The following is a 25747-nucleotide window of genomic DNA, read 5'->3' on the forward strand; positions in this document are numbered from 1 at the left end:
TATAGATAGATAACAGATCGATCTACGGATGAAGATACAATAACATCAAATCTATCGCTGTCTACTAGTGAGGTGAACTAACATTCACCGAGATCGTCCCGATATTTTCAAGCGACGTTTCAGAAGTCTCGAGAAGCGACGACACGCGTGTTGCGATCCATCAAAACCGGACGACCGATGCCCAGACGACTGCTAACTATACTAACGATCCGATCCGAAAGTTCGTTCCTCTCCTCGGCTATCGACCGCGGCAGCCAGCAACTATATCCAGGCAGACTTACGGGGAAAAGTGAGGAAATATGATAATTCTGAATGTGGAAACCTTTCAAATACACACCAATCACATTAGCTAATACACAGTGAAACCATCTGTTACGCCATGTCCATCCGACCTATCAGCTTTAAGAGGAGCTCGCCGGTATTATTTTATACGGTAAATATAGGTAAGAGTAAAAATACTTCGAAAGCTAGAGAAACGTTTCTACCACTGGCGCTTTATAAATTACACCTTTACTCCAAATATGAGAAATGTTATAATCGTTATATCGCTAAGCTATTATGTAGACTTTGGAAAACAGGAAGTTCCGCGTATGCGTAGTTACGCGATGTTTGGAAAACCAATAACGAATGGAACCTACCCGAAAAGAATTGCAAAAAACGAAATGGAACGTCGGTACGGTGCAATTAATGAGACTTCAATTTTACCATACCTTACCATGCATATTAGGTAGTTCAACCCGCCGAATACCCGGGACGGCTTTTAATCTGTCTGAATCTCGTAAAAATAAAACAACATGCTCGAAATAACGAATAAAATGTTACTTACTTTAAGGCTGTAAGAAAAGAAAAGAGAAATATTGTGTTTAGTTAAATTAAAAACGACGAAAACGATATTATTGCACTCAAGTTTCTCACGGCTGCGGCAGACGTCGTCGTCGCGACAACTTACCGTCTAAGTTTAAAGCGAGATTAGCCGTCGATTCTCCAAAATCATTCTTCACGATCACTTTATATTGGCCGGCGTCGTTTTTCGTGACGTCGACGATCTCCAACGATATGATATACTCCGATTGTTGCGTCGATTGTTGCGAAATTAAAAAACGAGCGCTTTTCTGTAGTACGGCGTTTCCGAAATACCAGACGACGTTCGGGGCCGGTTCAGCTGCGACCGTTACCTCGAATACGACGTTGCTACCGACCTGACGGATTTCCGGTTTCGATTTGAACGTCGGTTGTTGACCTTTCGGAGCGGCTAATTGAGCGGCTGAAAAACGAAAAACAAAATCGACGAGATTTTAACGCGTTTCGCAATATCAATTTGAATCGAAATGTGGTCAATCGGAAATAGGTTAACCCTTAAACAGGTTGGCGCCACTGTCCACCCATTTACAAATCAACTGATTTTTCCATGTGATTTAACAAATACTCTGAATGATTCCTGAGACATTTCTAGGTTTAAAATGTTACAGTCAAATCATTTTTTCATGAATCAAGTATTAATAAAGAAAGATGTGGTCAATAACAGAGATCCAACTTTTAGGTAAAATTTGTCAAATTCCCTGAGTTTTCCCAGATTATTTGTTAATAACATTAAGGCAAAATAGGTTCGTTCAAAAAGATCAGTTTTCAGATTTGATTCAAAATTTTCAACTGTAGGACTAGATCTGATATGACTAGGCAGAACATTTCAAAGAGCAGAAGCAGATCTCTTAGCAAAATTTCTATGTACTAATCACTAGTTGATAAAAATGCTGACTGGAACGAAGAGTTGGTGCATGTTTTAGATATTTGGAGCAGTGTTGTTGAGACATTAATTCGAATGCAGTATCGTATTCTAGCTCACAATGAACATGAAAAATTACATCTATAGGCTATGACTAGCTCTGAGAGATAACCAAATGATATGTTTATTCCTGCCTCAGATAAATTAATATGATACGTCAGCTTCTATTCTTAATCAGATTTATAATTAGTAGTTAATTATATACGTCGAACGTGCATAAAATCTGGATCGAAGATGTCTGAAAATAAACGGCAGCGTTCAGCCGCAATCGCACAAGCTGTTTTGGCCCGTGCCAAATTTGGCCTGGAACAACTGTTCACACGGGTGCCAAAGGGGCTTTTCTTGCCCTAATCATATGAACTATTTGAATTCATTATAGTCTCATAAAAATTTTTTAATTTAATTTAAAAAAAATGTTTTCCAGACTTTCTGGAGGGTACATTCGAATTTTGTAGGGTTGGACCAGTCCAGCCGGTTCACCCCCTAAATCCGAACAAGACTCTGTTACGAGAAAATTACCAGGTTACTTCTGATTGACTGAATTCGATCAGTCGAGATAAAACAACGATATCAAGAAAAACGTGGGTGTTTTTTCTATTGTTATCGAGCGAGAGAGATAAGGTGAGAGAATTCGACACGTACACACGCTTCAAAAAATAATAATATCAACTGATGATGATATTATCAGAGCAACAAGTAATAACACGGGAGGTACACCGGGAGCAGACTCAACAAAATAAGAAAACTCAAGTGTTGCAATATTTTCAAGCTAAACAATGGAATTTATATTGTAAACTGGTATCGGTGGATGTTTCTGTTATCAGTAACTGAAAGGTCTTTATCTTATCTTTCAACCCGCGAACGTTGCGATTAAGTTTTTCAGTCAGTCCGAGGTAGATACAATTTTTGACGACTGTTTTGATACTTCTATATTCGAATCTCTCTCGAAATATTTCCAAGCCCCCGCCCCCCTCCTCCCTCCCGCATCAGATATTTCAGCGAAAGCTCTTCAAACATTTTAAACCACTCGATTTCAAGTTAAATGGAATTCGGAAATCGGTTCCCATAGTTTTCCGTTACATTCCGTAACATCCATACAATTTCCACTATAGTCAAATTTGGAAAGACGTAAATAATAATAATAGAGAATATAAATAATAGACTAAATAACATTCCTATATTCATCTTTAAATACTTTCCAGCCATATGGCTATTTCTCTTGATCCACCAAATTGGAGTCAAGGATAGCTGTGATCACACGAACATTTTTGGCCAGTGCCAAATTTGGCCCGGAGCAACTGCTCACATGGGTCACCCATATAGATGTGTGCCTATTTGGCCCACCCAAAAGCCACGATCACATGAAGATGATTTGGCCCGGGCAAAATATGAGAGCGCGTTCACATGTAAACCACTCACTCAACAATGGCACGACCAAACAAAAAAACCTTGCACCAGGCCCGAGCCAAATTTTAGCGATGTGGCTCGGGATATATGCCGGCTATAGTTTTACTTTGTGGACTGTGGGCATAGATGTTGACAGTGGGCTGATACCGTACGAATCCCTCTTGATTATTCCTTCACTGATTCTTGACATTCATAGGAAGGAACAGCTGCAGGAGTAGGTAGCCTCATGAAATAAAAATAGTTTTATAAGGGGCAAGGGAACAGTTTTATTGCTTTAAAGCGCACAAATCCACCAGAATGCACCAAACTGTGGAAGCAACCCTCTTGTCTAATTCTGTCCACGGATAGTTCTGGATCAACCACTGCTGCTCATTTTACTCTCATTCAGGATGCATTACAGGCACAGAACCAGTCTGTATTAGTCGTACGGCAATGACTCACTAGTATCTTTAGTATCTTGTGAGTGGTTTAGGTGCTTTCTATGGCATGGGCCAAATTTGACTCGGACCTGATCCGGGCGAAATCGTCTCCATGTGATCGTATGATACTGTCTAGCTTTAACCCTGGATATCACATGCGTAGCTATTCCTGAAGATGACTATTAGAATATAGTGGAAATGTTGAATCAATAAATCATTAGCTTGAAGGAAACTTTTCAGACTTCATCACTATGGAATTCTCTATCTATTCAATTATAATGATTAGCGAATTCTCTCTATATATATCTATACTGCCTAATAACCATTAAAGAAACACTATTCAGTGTTGTGACGATATATAGAGAATCCTACTCAAATAAAACGTGAAGTCCAAAAAGTTTCCTTATTTAGCTAATAATTTATTGATTTGACGTTTGACTATAAACCTAATAGTCATCTTCATGAATGAAGATTTGAAGATGACTATTAGGTTATAGTCAAATGTCAAATCCATAAAAATACACTAAAATGACCGTGGAGTTCGTATAAATTAAACGAAACACTACTTACCATCAACGTTCAGTTTTAACGTAGCGTTGCTCGTGCCGAACTGGTTTTTAGCTGTCACTTTGTACGAACCGCCGTCTTGAGCGGTGACGTTGTATAACTCTAACGCTACGACGTACACTTGATTCCCGAGCGAATCGACGCGAAATTTCAAGCGATCTGAAATTGATAAAATGAAATACATGAGGAGAATTTTAAGGATTCGCAATGATTCCGACGTTTTCTCGTCGTAATATATAGGTCATAGGTGATGACAGTTCACGCCTTGGGCTCGGGCTCAATTTGAATCTGTCATCTCCGATTTATGCACCAGTAACCTCAGAAATTACCATACGTTATGTTCCCATTGCATTATGGATATGTTGTGTATCTAGGTTCCAATAGCTAAAATTTTGAGACAACTTTTTCGATTTCAATTTCGACCCTGTTCCTCAGTTATGAGGTCATCTTCGAGGTAGTTTTTAATGCCTATAGTTCTGCTGCTAGGTGGTGCACTGGGCCCGTTTTTTGCACTACACAACTAGACCCCCGTACTGATATTGTACCCAAGTTGCATCAAGATCAACCCAATATTAAGGAAGTTTCAGTAGCTGAAGGACAGACAGGAAGACAGACAGTATGAAAGTAAGGGTCTAGTAATGGAAGGGGCAAAACCATCCATAAACAATAAACATTATTGACAAGAGGCATGAAAGAACCATCAACCAAGAATTTCTGTATTGACAAGATCAGTGAAAGAACCATCCACAAAGAAGCTCTAAATTTACAAGACCCGTAAAAGTATCTTCATGGTATGTTAATTGAGAATTCTTCTTTATTTCTGTTTAGAAACTTTCAACCTTTCAGCGCAATAAACAGAGCATGACGCTTATAGATCAATACAGCCAGTGGTAGCTGCAGCAGCATCAGCAGCACGCAGTATACCAGGTACACACATGCTATAGACGAGCAGTAGATGATGATGATGATGATGATGATGATGTTGATGAAGATATGCAACTATCGACAGCATCTACTGCACCAACACCTCAATAACATATATGCTAAATACGTCACACATATGCAAGTCAGATATAATACAGTTATCTATAGATAACTATTAACAGTTCCTCGTGCGCTACTGCAGCGTTCTCAACAGCCAGGATATACCCCCCCCCTTTCTAGCAGCTTATCCCTTTCTTGCATCCATGAAAATTTCATGTGGATATGTTGTATCTAGAGCCAAAAGCTAAATTTTGTCAGGACAACTTTTTAAATTTCGATCCAATTTCTCAGGGAGGTCATCTTAAAGGTCTTATCGCTGAAAAAACAGTCTCTACGGCCTAGTTATGCCACTAGGTGAGGCACTGGGCCCATTCTGAGGCACTGGGCCCATTCTGGGGCACTGGGCCCAAGTCTCATTCAGATCAACCCAATATGAAGGAAGCTAAGTAGCTGAAAGACGGATACGCAGACAGACAGTATGAAAATAAGGGTCTGACATGGAAATCCGAGAACCAACATCTAAGAACGATCTTTCAAGAGAATTTAGCCTGGGGTTTCACTTAAATTTGTCTATAAAACTGGGTGTGGGGGTTCGAATTTAAAACGTATTCTGAGCCCCGAAAGGTCGAGCCACGTTTCTTGGAATTTCGAAGGAATAACTCATTTCATCTCCAACACTAGCAACATTTGCCTTTTAGACCTTCGAGTCAGAAAACAACTTGCGCGTTGAACGTTTGTAATACTAAATTACGCCGTACATTACACCGTAGAGTTCGAAAACTTCTCAGAATTTCAAACACGGCGGCTACTCGCGCGCGGCGTGCAAGAAATATATTCAGTTCACCTTCGGGGCTAGTTGTGGTGTTATAAACTATCGCGCGAGATAAAGAGATATTTCTGTTTAAAAACAAGCCTTTGTAAACCTATGTATTTATACGTGACGTACATACGCCGCTGGTGCTGGCGTGCTGGTGGAGCTGGTGCTGGCGCGCTGGTGGTGGTGGTTGAGCTGGTGCTGGTGGTTATTTTAGAAAGCGTTACAACGAACTCGAGAAACAAGATGATCATTCAAACATTAAACATAGAGAAACTATGCAACGTGAAGTCATGTCTGAATTTCAATCCATTTATCTTTACGACTGGGTTGGAATATTCTATAATACCGTTTTACCAGGTGTTGATTTAATCGTGCCTCGGGGTCAAGGGGCCACGAATTCATGAACAAAACTGTTGCTGGCATATTTATTGCGCTTGTACAGTTATTCAAAATTTACCCTCCATGTCCTTTAATCCTAACAGCCAGCCTGTAACCGACACAGTGTGGAACTGGCTCCAACAGCTAGGAATAACGCTAACAATTTTGGCTTCCATCACATTAAGATTCTGGGAACTATGGAACCTGCTCCTGATATATGGTCCAGGGTAGCTCAAGAGATGCTTAACTGGTGGGTCTGGATTGCTGCCGAACTGTGTGGAACTGACATACGGCTTGAGAGGGTTCTGGGTTGCTCCAAAACAATGGAACATGCTCCTGTTATAGGGTTCTGGGTAGTTCCAGAATTGGTAAAATCTAGGAAGAAAAGTTGTAGCATCTTCAAGTGTAGGATGGCTCCTGGTACAGGGTTCTGAGTAGCAAGTTGGTGTATGATGAAGAACAAGCTCCTGGTAGAGGGTTCTGGGTAGCAAGTTGTTATAGTATCTTCAAGTGTATGTGAAATGTGTCAATACCAGTTAAACTGGAGTGTTTGCAGCAGCCGCGCTGTTTCTATCAGCTCTGCTACTGCTGGTGGTGCTGCTGCTGGTGCTGGTGCTGCTGCTGCTGATGGTGATGTTCAGTTCTTTTCTTACGTACATAAACAAAAATTGTTAGTTAACCAGCGCCACCTGTTGATGTTTAGTTGAACAAATGCGCCGTAGTGGTGAAGTGGTGGTAAAGTGAGTGCGAATATATGGTACCGCGGCACCAAAAGTTCAGGAAGTTCAGGGTCATTGCCATTAAGTTCTTGCCCGAAACCAAAACCAAGTCTTTCGAAAGGCCCTATAGATAAAGGAATACCCCATATATTTCACAATTTTCATATCTAAGGTTCGACCGATTTGCTGATGCCGATGAGTAAAAAGCGTATACCATTTCAGCATGATTCACAAATCATTGCACAGCACCAAAATATAGTAGACTTTTCTGGTCTTGGCTAAAGAACCGATATGGGCTAAAAGAATGGAATAAACCATGATGATTCAGGGTGGCCCATCTCTAAAAAGTGCTATCAGTAACACATTGAAATAGGAAAGAAAATGTTCAAATTAATCAGTGATCAACAAATCAACAATAAGACCCTGAGTAACATCTTTCATATTTCTGCACGCATCAAACAAATCAAATCAGTATTTCTCATTTTCAAAATACAGTAGTTGCACAGCTTTGATGATTGTGTTACTGCTGCATAACTGACCAGAATTACTGATAGATTGGAACTTCAACAGGTAGATGTTGCTGATGCTGAGTACATCGGATACATGCATCCACATTCAGCCCTGTTGTTCTCTAAATCAACTTATCTCTAATACAGCAACTACAGATACACGAGTATAAAAAGATAATGTCTCGCTGAAATTCCGATGCATTCAGTTTCAAGAATTTGTTTTTAATGTTTCGGTTTTCTATTCGATACAACCAGCTCCACCCTCGACAAACACTGAACCAACCACTGTCGGCACACACCTAACGCTGTATCTAACAATATATAGCAAAAACCTCTCGGAAAATTTACGGTCCAGTTTCAACATGAAACATTTTACGGCTGGCTGAGAATTCAATTTGATATTTCGAAACAGGTGAAAAATGGTTTTCGAGAGTCGGGAACAAGATCCCTGGCGTATTAACTGTTTATTCAAGAAGATCGTTTTTCATAGACATACGTATACCAGTATACCACGAAACAGTGAACTGCTTACGTAAGATGAACATCTTAGCACATAGCACATATTATTTCTTTCTTTGAATTTGCCTCGAATACATTTTCGAAAGCTGCTCAAAATCGGTTTCAATCAAATGCTTAGAATAATATTTCACGGCTATATCGATATCGTAATCATTTACCAAAAAAAAAAAATTAACAAACAAATCAAACTTTGGAACTAAGAAGTTAGATTTGTCCAGGAACTAGTTTTTGGACACTTTGGAAGCTGTGGAACCCACCTCTAACCGTGAAACTGAGTCTAGAGTAAAATCAAACCCATACTCAATAGTGGAACTGGTCTCAGGGTCAAATTAAACCCATCCCCAACTGTGGAACTGGGTCTAGGGTCAAATCAAAAACCAACTCAACCGTGGAACTGGTTTCAGTCAAATTGAACCCACACAACTGTGGATTTGGATCTATAGTCAAATTAAACTCACACTAACTGTTCAACTGGATTCATCCATAGTCAAATTATACCAAATCAACAGTGGAACTGATTTCAGAGCCAACAATCAACAGTGGAACTGATTTCAGAGCCAACAATCAACAGTGGAACTGATTTCAGAGCCAACAATCAACAGTGGAACTGATTTCAGAGCCAAATTGAACCTACACAACAGTGGAACTGGATTCAGAGTCAAATTTAACCCACTCAACTGTGGAACCGGATTCAGAGTCGGGTTGGATCATATCACACAACTGTGGAACCGGATACAGAACTGTGAAAACCGGAAGCACTAAAATGAATACGAGGTTTTTTTTTTTTTGATGAAACGAAGTTGATACCAGAATTAGATGTTTAAGCTTCACGCAGACGCAGGTCTGAGACGACGATAGCAGCCGGCAATATTGTAACTAACAAAAGAATGCCTGATTATTTTTTATGAAGTAGATAAACATTTCATCCGGCAACGTCTTCATACAGGTTCAATCATAAACACACACGCAGGATACCGCGCCTTCATAAAGTACACGACCCCCCCCACGCTCGCTCGCTCGCTCGAAACGGAGGTAATTTCATACAAAAATTAAAACATTCATAAAGCGAGTAAAAAAGAGTAAATAAGGTTTAGTCGGTGTAAAACTTGGAACTCGGATAATTAATGAGTTTGTTCTGAAGTCTTAATCACCCCGCTGCGCGTATTAAAACACAAACAGAACACAAAAAGGGGAAAACTGGAACATAAAATGTTGACAGAGAGATTCCGTGTTTTTTAGAAGTCGGAAAAAGAGATGTTTTAATTGTTTGTTTGAATAGATTAAAACGCAAGCATAAGCTAATGAAGACCTCGAAGAAAGAAAAGAGAAAGAGGAAGAGAAGAACGATGGAGACTTTTTTCAAAGTTAGGTTAATCATCTAAATCACTGATATCCAACGGAATGTGGAGGTCTAGATTGTCTTCAGTTGGAACATCTTCCATAAGTTCATTCTTCATAATCTATTAAGGCATTACCGCCGGTATTTGGAAATGGTAAGCCGAAGACTGCAGGGCCCAGTTCCATAGACCTAAATCCAAAAGAGGTCTTAGTTAGATTGGCTATAGAACTAAGTTGGTCTTAGACTGGCCTTAAATCAAAGCCATGACTGAACCGGACCCAGGACCTTAATATTGAATGTGGACTGTGGAACAGGGTCCTGAAAACTGGTCCATCCTTCAAATTAGGGGTACGTCCATTAAACTTCGGGGCTATCTAGTGCAATCTGCTGCAAGCGTGCCAGGCTGACAGCCCCCACCCCCCCACCCCCTGAAGTGACTTCTCCCCCCATTCTCATCATTTCAAAGAGCGACGTACATCATAAGAGCTGAAATTCTTGTCGGTTTTATCAACAACAATGTACGCCTGCTCTAGCTCCCAGTAAATATAGAAACGTCAGTTCATCTGTATGCCACATACACACACACACATACACAGATACCGGCAGACGGACCCAGTACACATACACCACAGTAATCATCAGGTATTCCTTCGACAAGCGAAGATGGTGATGCGAGCATCTCTTTCCTCCCAATGAGAGGAGCAGCAGCTTAATCGTAGATAATCCAATTATTACCGCGAACCAATTATTTCATATATGCGGCCGGTATACGAGAGCGAGGTGAATCTGCCGACGAAAAATAACTAAACATAACTCGTCGGTGCAACATTAGCGCCTTACTTCGCACCGAATCCCGCCCGTCGAAAGCTATTTCTACACGCAACACGATAACATCATACGAAACATTTTTGAAAAGTTGAAATTTGCAAAATTGTCTGCGTAGACTGAAAGACGCCGATTTTACTACGGAAACTGTAAGAAAACGCTTTTCATTTAGAAGTTTCGAATTGTTTAAAGTTTGTAAACAGCCTTGCCTAGATGTCTATCGCGAGGGAAATGTTGAAGCGCTACAGCCAATGAATGCGTACCAATAAAAAGTGGCCACCTTATTTTCGAAAGATGTACCCGGCATTAGAAACACATACCCCAGTTTCGAGCCTGTACGCACAGCTAAAAATACCTAACTCATAATCAGGACCCAGATGAGCGCTGAGTTTAGATTGCTTCATACCGAGATACATAAGTCTATAGATAATCATCGAACTGGATTCTGGACTAGCTCAACATCAGAAGCATAAATCTACGACATCGTTTAAAGTACAAGCCGCTGAACTAGAATAGCATTTTTTACTGAACATAATAGAAAAATGCGGGGAAGGTGCATTTCTGTGGACGTTTACGGAAAACCAGAGAATATCGCAGACGATCTGAGAGGTACCCCGAGAGCTACGGCGGCAAGACAAAAACGAGACAGTCGTTTCAGGCTATCGACTGAAACAAGAGATTAATCTATCATAAAATGGAAGCTCGATTACGCAACCTTTGTCTAGTTCGCTATAGGGGTAGGGGGATTTTTATACACGCGCAGATAAACTTCAGGAGAGAAGAAACATTAAATTTTATACATGGGGAAAGGTATATCTTCACAGGGGAAATGATATATCGCGCAATCGACCTGACAATCGCCCACAGCCAGTCTTTCCTTCATCTCTCCCACCCTCTCTTGAGGGAGTAGAGAATACAGCTCAGTGTTTTTTAACTTTATACCCCTCCCTCCTGACGGTTGGATATAGATAATGGTGTCGGCAAGAAAAACATGAAATATGCACGAACTGAAATAGTTTTCATATCTCTCATATCTAGACCTGGCCGAATGCTATTTTCAACAACAACAACTTCAGGATACGCGGTGTAACTCCCGTTAACCAAAATCCGACTATGAAAACTAGCGGCTGAGATGAATATCCCTGATGATATAAACGACTATAGGAAACGACAACATCGTTTACAGATTTCAGAAGCCAGTTTCAACTTAAATCCAAAACGTTAATAATTCACCTATAATTGAAGTGAGTTAATGTTCGGACCCATTTCATGCAGGACCCATTTCAGCTGCAGTTCAGTGTGTTCGGATTTGACTCGGAATTAACTCACTGAAAATGAACTGATTTTAACTGTGCCGAACCAGATCCTCAGTGGTTGAATTTGACTACAATCAAAACTAGTTCATTTTCAAATCAACTCCGCAGTCAAATGCCAACTCGCATTCTCAGTAGCCGAGCCCCAGTTTAAAGACCCGATTTAGCTCAATCCCTTTAAGGTTGATGAGGTTGATTCAATGACTGGTAAAATAAACTGGTTTACTAAATTGCTGTACAGTATGCAGCCCTTGATTTCGAGGTAGTTATTGAGTGTTTGGGTCACTGAACAGTATACTAGCGACATATATGCCAAAAGGGGCCACAATTGAATTTGGAAAGACGTAGAATAGACATTTGGAAAAATATGAGGCCAAAGTGCAGAGCAAAGAATCCGAAATGCCCAGTTATATATAGACCAGTGTTACCCTATATGGGGTTAACTTAACTTAATCCAAATTGCGTTCAACCTCGGGTATAAGCAAAAACCCCGTCTATAAAACTCGCCCGAGAAATGCTAAAATAATAATCATGAAAATTGCCGAACTTACTGTCTTCGTTGAGAAGTGAATTTTCTTTGAACCACGAGATGTTCGGTTCGGGATCTGCTTGTATCTGACACTCGAATACCAAACGCCCGGTTTCCTGTTTAATCGCTGGTTTCTGTACAAACGTCGGCGCAACTCCTTCCGGCCTGAAAAACACGTGAGTTATTAAATCTAACGAAATTCAAAACTACAATCGCAACAGAGAAAAATCTACGGATTCAAGGCCGTATCGATCGGGGTGGTCTGACGAGACGTCCGATTGAGACCCTCAAAATTTTGACCCTTGAAATGCCCCATTTATTGAAAGGTGTTCAAGTCAAAAAGGACCCGAAAAAAACGAAAAGGTTTCTTTCAGCAAAACGAAGACACACTTTCGTAAAAAATGCGGGAAAGGGTATCATTCCGGTAGAGGGCGCCGTTGTCAAAGTGCCCTATTTCAATAACCAATTTGCCCTAAAATCATTTGTGCCCTTAAAAGACCTAAATTAGGTAGAATTTGATGACGTAGTCTGAAAATCCATATTTATAAACCATGATCTCTAACACAGGAGCGTCAGATTTGCATACATGTATTCCATTCTTGAGGGTCAATTTTGAATGTTTTTCCAATGAAAAATTTCCACAACATACGTCACCAAGAACATATAAAACACCTTAATTCTTCAAGAAATTAATTCAAGCATTTGAAATATTTCATTTTCATAAATTTATCAATTTCTGTGCCCGTTGCAATGTCAGAATCCTCGATCTGGAATTGCAAATCTCTTATATGAAGATAATCCTTAAATTCATCGAAATTCAACTCAAACAATTTTTTTCTTATTTCTATACATCCATACAATAAACTACAGATAATTATGATTACTAAATTCCTATATGATACTAAATAATTCCGTAAAAACCACATTTCTACGCAATTCCTATGAAATGCAAGATATAATTTGGCCAAACCTAAAAATTAAAATTTTTTGTAAATCAAACGAATTCTTAGGAAAATTCTAGTAATTTCGTCGAAACCCTAAAAAACCTATATTAGCAAACCTTGATATGCCAATAAACCCGAAAAATGTATATAAATACGTATTTCATAACAAGAAATTCAAACGAAAATATTTGTTAAGAGATGATATTATAAATCGTTTTCGTAATTTCTGAAATCAATCCGTAAACGAAGAATTCATCAATATTTTACCTGCGGGCAAAAAGCGTAGTAAACCGTTGAAACGACTGGAACTGAACGCAGGACGACTGACGCGTGTGCGCGGTATCCTCAGGCACAGATATTACTACACAGTGACGGCTGGGTCAACATCATAACTAAGACAACTCTTCAGCGCTCTTATTATCTAAGACAACCACAGCCTCTTAAACTGTTCTAAAAATATTTGCGTTCGGTTTTTATATTTCGCGGCTTCACATCAGCACTTACATAACGGAGATATGTCTAATACTACTACTACTAAGGGACCGCCGATGCTACTACTGCCGATTTTATCATTCCCATTCGAATGCAAAGGATGAAATTAACTACAAAAATACGACTTCCATTTTTTTTCCGAAAAACCAAATCTCGTATAAAACAAAAAAATTTCAACGATATAAAAATTCATTTTCTCGCCAAGGTTTAAATCTCTGCTAGTACGACGAAGGGCAGATTTAGGAGGGCGGTCCCGGAGGTCCGAAGGTTCCAGCTAATTCAAGGTTGCCTTTTTCGTCAAGACAACGATAGTTAAAACCTGCAAATTTGGCTTTCATCGTCTCGGAATTTGCACCTTAACACCGAGGGTGGGACCCTGTTAGTAACCTTTGACACGGCTGCTTCATTCCAGAAATGCCTAATCTTCTCTTCAGGACCCTGGCCTTCCAATTTTCCTAGATCCTCTGCTGACAATTCATCATCTAGAAGTTTTAATTTTCTTCAACATCTCAAATGATAACATTAGACAAAAATTACTTAATATTTGAGACAAATGTTTGAACATTTTAAACGTTTAATTTGATTATATAGAAAAATATCAATCTGATATAACAAGGCCTTCAATGTACCACTTATGAAGCGGATGAAAAGCAAACGATATCTTTCTTATTCGAACGATATTTTTACCACATTCGATTTAAACATTACTTTTTAGATATACTCTTCACAAGGTTTTATTCTACGTGCAGGATTTTCACATTTCTCTGCGCCGTGGGAAATTTGATAGTTATGATAGCTGAACTTGTTAATTACTAATTACAAACGGTAAACAACATTGAAATCAAATTAAAAACTACGATTGAATTACAGGGGTATTTTGAGGGGACCTACAAGATACGGGGGCAGATCCACGACCCATTTTCCACTGCATCTCAGATTTAGAAGGGCTCTTTATGTTCTTTATATGGCCACACCTTTTTGTGGCCACAGACCAATTCTAAATGGCCTTTTGCGGATAAGGGCACTTTTGTGGGAAAATATTGAGGTATATTTATTATCCCTCACAACTGAAGCCGTTTCATCCGTAATCAATAAATATGTCCTTTCAGACAATATGCACAGCTGAATACAACATCGACGCAAGGTCTTTTCTATAAAGAAACAATTTTTGGGGATCGAAATAAATTTTTCAACTATCACCGAGAAGAATATCCGACGAATGCGTACTTTCTGAGGTAAATATTTGAATGATCTGAACACATGATTATAAATCGTTTGTTTTTGTCGCTCGGTACTCCAGCGCCGTGCGTGGAGTAAACTACAGTTTACATTACGGTATAGCACCTCCGGTACCGAGTGGCGCGTCTATCAATACTTCAAATCTGCGCCACTGCGGTGAATGGTAGTTGGTACGTATGGCTGGCGCACAACACAGCTACCAACACCAATACATAGCGAGCTCGTGGCAGTAGCTAAAAATAAACGCTCGGCTTCGCATAGTAGTCAAAGTCTACTGAACGATATATACATTATTGTATATATACCAGAAAAATTGAAGCTCGGTAAACCACCCTACATATACACGATATATCTTCAATATCTACAGGAAATCAAACTGAAATTCGTCGTATTATTCTGGGAAGCTTACAAAACGTCTCGACGCGCACATGAAAAAACAGTTCTACGAAAACTGGTTTGAAATATGCTCGAATATGCTTTGCCTCCCCCCCCCCTATAGATGACAGGTGGTCGCTGCGGTGGCACAAAGTGAAGACTCAAATTGCCAGCAGTTTTTTTATTACTACCTTATGAAATTATCAAAGGAAATTCATCGCAAATCGAACATCAAATTCATCGCTCGTTTATCAATTAAACCGATTATTCAAACATTTTCTCATTTAGATGAAATCTACATCAACAAAGAGATGATTTGGCTTGAAACACAGCACAGCAGACCCAGAAGTCAAAATAGCCTCACGAAACACCATCCAATCAGGGCTACAAACACCGTGGTTTCAGTGGGTTGTTGCCCTAGAGGACGATCTACAACGATGTAGAAACACGAGACGACTTTCATCGCGAATTTCAACCGTCTCTCGAGAATGCGAGGAAAAATTCGAAAAACTAACGATCTCCGCCTATCTTCAATCAACGTCTTCGACGTACATGATTCCTATGAAAATCTACCCATCCTTTTTCTTATCTGCTTCTACTACAAGTTTTAACCCCGTGACCATTCATTCAACCGGTGTTTTTTTCTATCGCGTTACGTGCGAATGCCTCGGTCGGGATTTTTTAGAATACATTATCAACGCTGAATTCAAGGTGACCGAAGATTAAGACTTATCTATTTCGCCAGAGATTTGATGGTCTTTTGCTGAAACAACCATAGGCAGGGTGGCCACTTTCCGCCACTTTGAGTTTTCCAGGTTTTTGGTAAAATTTGTCAAATTCCCTGAGTTTTCCCCGATCTTTTTTGAATTTTTAGAAGGTTTTCCAGGTCAGTGGCCCTAACAGGCCATATAATATAGCAACAACCGTTTTTGTTTGGTAAAAACCCAAGTCTGGGTTTTCATATTGAAACAAAATGGTTTAATCAAATTCACAACTGGCATTATATATATATTCTCCACAAAAGTGTTGACTAATAGCCGAATTCATAAACCCCGTACAAGGATATCAAGAAACGCATCTAGAAATTCAACTGTTGACGTTTAGGTCAAAGGGATTCGAAATTAGTAGCTAGTTAATAAACAAAGGAATCGATAGCTGAATCAATAAACCAATAGGTTAAAACTAGTCTTTATAAAGTCTGAACGAGTCCCCTGTAATTTCCATAGGTCTAGCTACCATATAAAATATCAAGATATATGAACAGTATATATATACATATATATTTATACGTATATATATATATATATATATATATTTATATATATATATATATTTCTATTTGCATGATTACTCAGTATCTAAAACCACTGACGAGTAAAGAGTAACAACTACTGGCAGCAAAACTTATTTTAGAATTTGCCGGCTATATGATACTGCAGCAATAATGCAGCAGCAACCGGTTCGAGCTGGTTGGTAGTTATAGTAAAACGTTCTCTCCTCTCCCCCCTCTCTCTCTCTCTCACTCCTCGCTCGGTAGTAGATCTCCGCATATGGAGACACCGTTCAACTTCTCGTAGAGAAGAAAAGAATTTCGATGTTTTTATCATCTGATCATCGGCTGCTGCCTGAGGAGCATAGAGAGATGAGAGCGGAGAGCGGAGAGAGAGGGAGAGTTTGTGCTACCGTCGTCGAAAAGAAAAGGCGTTCTAGAACAAATCAAACTTTTGATTTGAACTGCTAATTTCTATCGAATATATTTTGAATCTAGTTTTTGAGGTAAAATTCCAAATAAATCTGCAACCCAAACCAATAGTTAGTAAACGACGTACAACAAGAAACAATCTAAGAAACAATTATGAAGTCATAGTGACTACTTGAGTCCAGCGTCACAAAAAAGTAAAACTTTTTAAGTCGCGATTGGTCACTTCTTGTTTTCAATTGAATTCAGCTTTTCAAACTTAACCATTTTAAGCTTAGTTTTTATGAACCGAGTTTTTTTCAAACCTAACATAAACTGGTAATTAAATACTAGCCAAACCCCTTAGGTCAAGACCAGGTTTATACAGTTCAAATTTCAATACAAGAGTTGAGTAAATTTAGTTAATCCCTGGACCGGTTTTTTACAGATGAGCTTTGATTTCCGCCCAAAAATAAACTAAGCTAACTCTAAGCAAATCTAACCGAATTTGAGAAATTTAAGAATCAACAAAAATATATCTAGCCTATAAATATGCACTTCAAAATACGAAATTTCTCTGAATATCAACGGCACAAACAACGATAGAATAACAACACAGGTTGCTGACTACAGTGGCACCACCTTCCTATTCACCGCGTGTTGTTTTAACTGTTTTTTAACGACTTTGAAAGTGCAACCTTACAGTAATAATTATAGCAGAAAACAAGCCTATTATTACATCCAAGGTCTTTATCGTTTGAACGCAGCGGAAGAAGTGTTGACGTAACAGAAATACACTCTAAAGTACATCCATAACTGGCTCAATTTTCTAATCTTGTGACATCCTTTTTTCGATTATAAATTTCTTGTTCGTTACTTACTTTTTCTCTCCACCTGAAAATAAAGAAAATGAAAGATTTAGAAAACTATGAAAATATATATATTCATAGTTAGATACATCATATGTATATAACAATTTATGGAGAATAATGGAGATTGATTTCACAGTAGGCTTCTCAGAAAAAATATATTCTTCATTACTAGACATTGAATATTTTATCAACACATCCAAGTTACAGGCGGGTAGGTTCGGATATTTCTAGGAGTACATTTCGTTTCTGCTTAATATTTGAATTAGATTAGACCGCAAAATTTATTTTTGGTTCATTCTAATCCCCTAACCCCCCCCCCCCCCGCGCTACAGGCAAAGATGGCCTTTTTGGGTCAGGTTCTTAATCTCATCATTATCATCGAGAAAGACTGGTCTAATTAAGACTAAGTTAAAGGTCTAGATGAGTTGGAGCAGTCGAGTAGTCTGTCCCTAATTGTTGGTGGTAAGCTTCAATTAATCAATAATCGGATGGGCTTGTGGCTTGTGAAAATATCCGATCGAGAAACTAAACTACAGACCACAGACACTAGGTAACTGACTAGATGAGTTGTAACAGGAGGGGTCTAAGGAAGTGACATGTCATGTAATCTGTGGAGGCGAGGCCGGTCACGGTGCCGTGGTCGTGTCGTGGTGGTCTTTTTATTGAATAACGTCACTCGTGTCTGAACAAGGTGTGGCGCTTCGTTGAAATATGAATAGCGGTCATGCGTGTAATCACCATGTTTGTCAATTGTATATAGGGGCGTCAACGAAGCTATTCATATGGTAAATTGGGTAAATTCCGTGCTTTGAATGGAAGTTCAAACCACCGCCGATGTGTTCCATATTCATAGCGGCTGTAATAAATCGTCACACATCTTGAAGATGTACTCGAAATACTGATACCAGTAATAGGGTGCCTCCGGCGAAGTGTGTGGGTCAGCGTACCGTACCGTACGACACATGGCAAGAACCTGTTTATAAACAGGAAAGTCCGACCCAACAGTCGCTGGTGTTTTGACATGGGTTTTTAAAAGTGCCAAAAGATTTATTGAGGTGCGATTGCCTAAAGGCCCCTTCGAACTAGCCATGGCGGCACACCGAAAAATATCACAGAATCACAGAAAACTGTTTCTTTTATATATATATAGTACCATGGATACTGGATGATCTAAGCTACAGTTCACCCCCAAACTTATGATACGAGCCCCTGTGCTTTCGGAGTGAGGCTCTAAAAGAAAAGGAAGCGTATTTCTTGGGTAAGGAAGCTACATCGAAGGACGTTACAAAGTAGGGTTCCTCCCTCGGGGTTTTCTTTCAGACCCCCTAACCCCTCCCGGATCGTGAAGGGAATACGACCGAAATGGAGCGCTTCTTTTGGACGCATCCAAATTTAAGAATTTACGATAGAGCTTGTGCCAGGTGTAACTAACGTACCTCCGATGTTCAGATTGACATTAGCTCTCACTTCGCCCGATCTATTTTTCGCCACGACCTGATAACTACCGCCGTCCGAAGCCGCTACATTCGATATTTTCAAATTCACGTCGAATTTATTGACGCCGGCGTTATCGACGCTCATCTTGAGTCGGTCGGTCGGCGACAGTTTATCCGGTCCGCGAAACCATTGTACGTCTGGTTTCGGGGATGCTTGCAGTTGACAATAGAATATGATTCCACCCGCTTCTTGTCTGAGTTGCGGTTTGACAGTAAACTGGGGCGGTAGAGCCGCCATCGTGCACACTTTTATCTATCTGAAAAAACATGAAAAGTGAAAGAAATTCAAGTTCACGTTCAAATTTATTTCTACCCAAAGCATACAAATATGCCGTGGTCTAATCGAATTTATCTTAATGTTGACCATACATGGAGACAAGTGAAGTAATTTGAAAAGTTATGCGGCGATGATTTGATGTCGTTTTGAATAAAGAGTGCTCCGGTTTAAAGGACGAATCATTAATTTTGAGGATTTCGAAGTTTTTAGAAAGTGGGGCCTGTGTGCGCAGTGTTGGTGAGCACGGTGTAATCGAACAACGTCGTATCACGGCGGCGAAAGGTGTTAGTCTTACAGTCGTTGCTGTACAGAATCAGCGCTGTTTAAAAATAACCGTTGAACGTTAGAATCTACCGCACCATCTTTTATTAAATAACCAGTACTACTTACTCCTCTCAGGCTGTAGAACGAGAAAACTATCTCGAAAGTTTATTCAGACGCTTTGAAAAGTAACGCATATATTGCTAATATTGGCGACAATAAATGATATGATACCATATGAATTACAGTTATCTACCGGCAACCAGTCTAGCCCCGATATATTGATGACGTAATGCACATCCTCTCAAAGATAATTAGACTTATGAAATATATTCACAATTAATGATAACTCAGAGTTAGCTTTAACTTATAACTGAGGAACCGAATCCAGGGTGTTAGAAGTACGCGAGCATTAGAGCTGTCATTCTGGTCCCATAATTCTAACAAATTCTCACCCCGATAAATCAGACCGAATCATCAACTTCGTGTTATAGATTGTTAGGCATTTACGTGATCACTTCGCATTGTAAATAAGTATCTCTAAAAGAACAATTAACCATTTTTACAGATAGGATATCATCTCAACATAAAGTAATTTCGATTCGAAGAAAAATGTTCCTAATGCCTTACTTCAAATGGCTACCACTAAGCGGGTGCCATATTCAGTATCTATAGTACCTGCAGATAATTGGTTTTGACGGTGAGTTTGGCTGTTCGGCTGACTAAACCAGCTCGTTATCTGGTTAACTTAATTCAGTACTGACCACAAATGTGTTATACGTGCAGTATGTGCGTGTGTGTTTATATGCCTCAGGGTGTCGGGAATATACAAATGAAACAGTTGCGAAAGTGTAAACTCTGGTCGGTCAGAAAGTATCCCTTCCAATACTGAGATGTATATACATGAATTCTACTTTGTCAGTGACCACCTTAAACTCATCGGCCTACACCGTTGATACATTTCTAGATTTAAAAAAGAAACTTATTTTTACATGGACGTGGTTTTCTGTGCTTTACCGATACGTGGTGATGATGGAGCAAACAGAAAATAAACTACATCGCAGATCTTTTAACAGACGTCTAAAAAAGCCAGTAGTTGGGGAGATTCTACTACTTGGGAAAACTATACCCGATGCTTTCAAACAACGTCGAAAAACTGTTAACAGTTTTCGGCGTTGAATTTGACAGTGATGTTCGGGCGATTGTGGCGGGCTCTATAGACGCGGTAAACACGTGTACGGCGAGATGTTGTATTCGTATCTTAGTATTTGTTCACAAATAAAAACAGTAGAAAGTTTATTTTCTAACAGTTTCGGGATTAATTCTTAACTCCATCATCAGAGAAACTAAGATATCTTTTAAGATAAACTTTCTCTACAAATCTACTGTTTTATTTGTTTGGTTTTTTATTTGTTAACTATACGGAGATTTATATCAGTTCACTACAGTTTTAGTATTTGTTAATTCTTTTTCGTACTGTACGCGATGTTGTACACCCAAATATTTCTGGTAAAAAAATTAGTAGAACAACTTCATTCTTAATTGGTCGAAGTCGTTTTCAATCGTATGTTTGCTGATAACGAAAATATCTTATTCAGTTTTATTTAGTTCAAATCCGACACTCGAGATTAATGGTTTTTCTACGAGTAAAAACATTGCAACCAACAAACTTTAAGGGGGAGATACCGATAAAAACGTTTTTGCATTTTCCATCGGATCAAACCTGATGAATTTGTTAAATTCCTGATTCTTTAAACGGTATCTTCAATACAAAATCCACTGTATCAACATTCATTCTGTAGCCACCCGGGTTAGACTAACCACGACCTTCTCAGTTAGGGTATCACAAAGTCGAAAAACGTGAAATATCGAAACGTTAAAATTCATTAAGAATCCGAATTTTCGGTTTCCAGCTAAAAACCAAATTTGAAGGATTCCTTAGAAATGGTTTTTGATTCTTGCTATTGTTTGCTGCACATAAATGTTTCGATTTGTAACAACGATTTTTATTGTAATTGATTCAAAACTGTACCGAAAAATCAAGATAAGGGGAGAAGAAGTTGATATGAAACCAGCATCAAGCGAGGAACGCGGTTGTGCATCGAGAAAGGCGAAATTAGATTACGGTATACGCATTTTTTTTTTAGGTAGATACCGCAAGAGGAAAACCGTTCTACTGTACATCATTAGGCCGCCAGAATAGATTATCCGCGCGGATTTTTGCAAATTCCGACTTGCGAGAGTTTATTTGAGACGTTGTATAGCGTTAGGTCCCTGGGGCCAGTTGCACAGTCGTGACTTAAGTCCAAAAGTATAGTCTTAAATCTTCGGACTGGTCTTAAGTTGTTAGATTGGCTATAGACTATTGACTAAGTTGGTCTTAGACTGGTCTTAAGTCTAAGCCATGACTATGCAACCGGCACCTGCAATTTAGTTTTGACTATTTCTACGTAGGCAGGCAGGGATAGATATAGAGACAATAGAACGAAACAATTCTAAGCTTATTGTATTTCCGACAGACCTCCCGCTGAGTTATCCAAACACTTAAGTATAGGTTTCAACTATCTTTATATCTATTAAAAAATAACATGATCAGAACACCTGAGGGGCGCAGATCCAGGGACGTGCGAACCGTTTAAAACTTTCAAATAGAAAATTCAGAAATTCATTGCTAGCTAAATTTCATTCCCGTAGGTATTATACACAGACTAAAATTGCTAACGCTCAACGCAGACGATGCTGGGAAACAGGGAAATACAGAATCAAACATGTTTGATATCGGGGAAAAATTGTTTCGCGAAACCATGTTTCTTGTAAACAAACATGATGCAGGGAAACGCTCGGAAACATATTTCTTTCTCTGTTTCCATGGGTCGTGGGGCCTGCGAATGCTTGTCGCGTGGAATTTTCAAAACATCCTTGCCAAAGAGGAACTGGTTACTCGCCCGGTCGGTTTTATCATAATGCCCTCTTACAGTTGTAGCCCCAACACCCTAGAGTTCCATGTAGAATGTATTTCTATCGTTGAGCTCTTTCTATTATTAATGAGTTGCTTAATCGCGAGAATAGATAAGCCGGTAATTCAGAGAGTCAGATAATTATTCGTTCACGGAAAACACCATTCCATTACAACACCGGAAAAAACGGAGCATTCCTTCCGTCGGTTCGTGCAAGAATTCTCGTGTACTTGAACAGCCCACAGAACCGCGTCAACACCGTAACAATAACGTGACCTTTTGTCGTACATGCCAAACTGGTTCGTAACAGAACAATCATAATCCGTCGTATTTGGTCAATCTATAGATTGCGCATGAGTGGTCACTGGGAGGTTTGTTCGCCGTCTCGACCTGTGCACGATCTCACAGATTGGGTCACATAACATGATATCACTCAGTGATAGAGGTGCCACGACCTCATTTTTGACTGGGGTTACGGAAAACACCATTCCGTTTTACAGTTGATGAAAATCCATGGCATTTAGGAAATGGTAATCTTTACGGGACGCTCCATAGCATACGCCATTCCATAACATATTATGTAAGAAGCCGCTACCTGAAATCCGGTTCCCGATAATACATGCACCCCAACATATATCTTATACCGTTGATATACAAGTAACATCAGTGCCTGCGTGGTCACCGAAATGTCAGGTTTCAGAGAGCAAAAGAAAAGGTTTCAAATTTAAGAACAACAACACGGCATAAAAAACGAAGAATAAACACGGGTTGATACACGGTATTTGCTTCTTTAGACTAAACAGCTTCTATCGCTATCACGATCAAAGAGCAGCGCACTTTTACCCGTACGATTCACAGGTTCGAAAGGTTCACCCTCAGACTACTGTGTACGTCCATAATTTCCTCAGACGACTACTGTGTGGTTCCATAGTTTCAACAGGCGCGGGCGGGGCAAAGGAAAATTGGTCCTGACAATTTGCAATTCGATGAACGATGGAAAACTATGGAAACCCACGGTGCACCATCGTCCGTGTAGTAAAGTCTGAAGGGATCTATTTACAGAGATCTCGTTAATCAACCGTCTTGTTGCAGACGGCGCGATATTGTTTCTACGCTTCTCGACAACAGTATACATAACCTGTACGATAAAACTGTCCAAATTCATAGCGAGACGACAGGTATATTGTTGTTTCCGTTACATATCGAATAAATCATTACTGAAAGATTTATGTATTTTTAATTTTCTTAGGGCCCCAAAGAATGCGAACTTTTCGTGTTTTTTTTTTTCTTCTTCATTGTCTAAAGACTCGTAGAGTAAACCGTAAACTCATTCGTATAGTAACAACCATAGAAATTAGAGAATAATGACGGGCAAAACATTTTCAGATTTGAGCTGTAAGTTACAAAGCAGTTGGTTTCAAAATCTTTGTTTTTATCAACCAGCGTTAGAAAATATAAGTAATAAGTTATCATTAATTCTTTTGATTTTACTGGGTTCATTAGTTCGCTTATTTACAAATACTTACAAATATTTACTCTTTAACATTTAAACTGATTTTTATGGTGTGTTTATTAAATTCGTATTACGTTCATTTATGTCTTGACGCGCGCGCAACGAATACACCTTAACTTCGTAACAGCGAACTTCAGAAGAGCAGGAAATCTGTTTGTTCAAACCGACAGTTTATTTCATCTAGTATGAAATAATTAATAATCGAATTATTCACTTCCTAGCTCGCAACAAGCTGTAACAAGGACCTTTTTTTTATCAAGGAGACCTGCATAGCAAAATAATTTTAAAATGATAAGAATGTACTGTATTTCGTCCTTAGCGAATTAAAGTAAATTTTGTTTGTGAATCGTGTGTGTGTTATTGCAAAAGAAGCTGATTTGAAAGCACTATAAGTACCGATCACAAATAGCGATAGATTGAGTCAATCAGACGCTTCTTACAGGGATCGTGAACTTTACTATCTATTTCCGTATCGACCTTCTGCGTCTGCGGTTTAACGGCCATTTCATAGCATTGTTTGGCTCCCCGCCCCATTTTAAAATAATGTGAAGGCCCGCGACTAAATTCTATTTGAGCATAGCGAATCATCGATTTGTTAATCGTGCTCCTGAGAATCGTTTTGACGTCTGATTTAAACAGAAATTTTGTTATTTGGTACGAAAATTCGACTCAGAATTTAAGGCATGAAAATTTATGGGATTAAGCATCTATACATGCATATCATAAAAGACTATATATACCACCGATCCCGATCCCGAGATTGGAAAATCATGTTTTTGAATCTTCTATTCGTTAGATAAAACGACGATATTATTAAACTACGCTTTTTTTAAGTAAACGGATAAAATTCAAAAAATTTATCAACATTAAAATCGGCATTACCCAAACCGTTTAGCTATTGTTGGTCAACGCGAATTTTATTCGTGGTCATACTCACCTAATATCTAACGGCTACAAAACGTGTACAAATTGATTCCCGTAATCGTAAAATCCTGCAGTGCGACAAAACGAGAGACCACCAACCAGGCGATGCTGCTTCTTCCCTGGTGAAGAACGTGGACTGAAGAACAGAGAATGGTGCGCCAAAACCACGCGCGCGCACCTTACAGCCCGATTACAACAACACACCTTATCTCATCCAGGTTCACAGACACACAGACAGACAGGAATTACACATAGATTAACATTGAATATCGAGACGTAACGTTACTCTCTCGTGTTACCGGTGACTTTCTAACGAAATCCCGGCGCGGGCAAATTCGAAAATGTTTAAGCTACGCCTTGCAGTCTTTTGTTTTTCTTATCTTACTTAGAATATGGATTGTCCCTGTTATTTATATTTAGTTGCTAAATTTCGTTTGATTTTTTATTGAGCCTCCCTTACAAACAAACCAGTAACACCTGCCGGGATCGAGTCATGGGGTTTGATTTTGAAATCGTAAATCGAAGTACAGATATAGTTGTGCATGTGATCGGCGGTCGAATTTACAGCATTTTTTGTGTTTATTTCGAAGAAGATAATTGGGAAATTCGGC

At 39.2% G+C, this 25747-nt stretch overlaps 1 protein-coding gene across 1 annotated transcript; it reads right to left on the bottom strand.

Moving 5' to 3' along the window:
- Positions 1–911: 911 nt before the first annotated feature.
- On the bottom strand, positions 912–25210 carry LOC141912881 (disorganized muscle protein 1-like). Its single transcript, XM_074804302.1, has 6 exons — positions 25150–25210; positions 19145–19461; positions 17718–17730; positions 12131–12273; positions 4180–4335; positions 912–1264 (listed from the first exon to the last, which is right to left on the bottom strand). The coding sequence occupies exons 2-6, from the start codon at positions 19440–19442 to the stop codon at positions 912–914; spliced, it is 963 nt and encodes a 320-aa protein (XP_074660403.1). The 5' UTR covers positions 19443–19461; positions 25150–25210.
- Between the last annotated feature and the right edge of the window lie 537 nt (positions 25211–25747).

Source organism: Tubulanus polymorphus, chromosome 11, assembly GCF_964204645.1.
Source record: "Tubulanus polymorphus chromosome 11, tnTubPoly1.2, whole genome shotgun sequence".
NCBI lineage: Eukaryota > Metazoa > Nemertea > Palaeonemertea > Tubulaniformes > Tubulanidae > Tubulanus > Tubulanus polymorphus.

What these genes read in the sequence shown, in the direction of transcription:
- LOC141912881 (XM_074804302.1), bottom strand. Translation starts at nt 19,442, where the DNA reads ATGGCGGCTCTACCGCCCCAGTTTACTGTCAAACCGCAACTCAGACAA. An exon ending in TTCACTTCTCAACGAAGACA is followed by an intron (nt 4,336 to 12,130) that starts GTAAGTTCGGCA and finishes TATCAATTTCAG; the next exon opens with ATCGCTTGAAATTTCGCGTC. An exon ending in GTTAAAACTGAACGTTGATG is followed by an intron (nt 1,265 to 4,179) that starts GTAAGTAGTGTT and finishes TTCGTTTTTCAG; the next exon opens with CCGCTCAATTAGCCGCTCCG.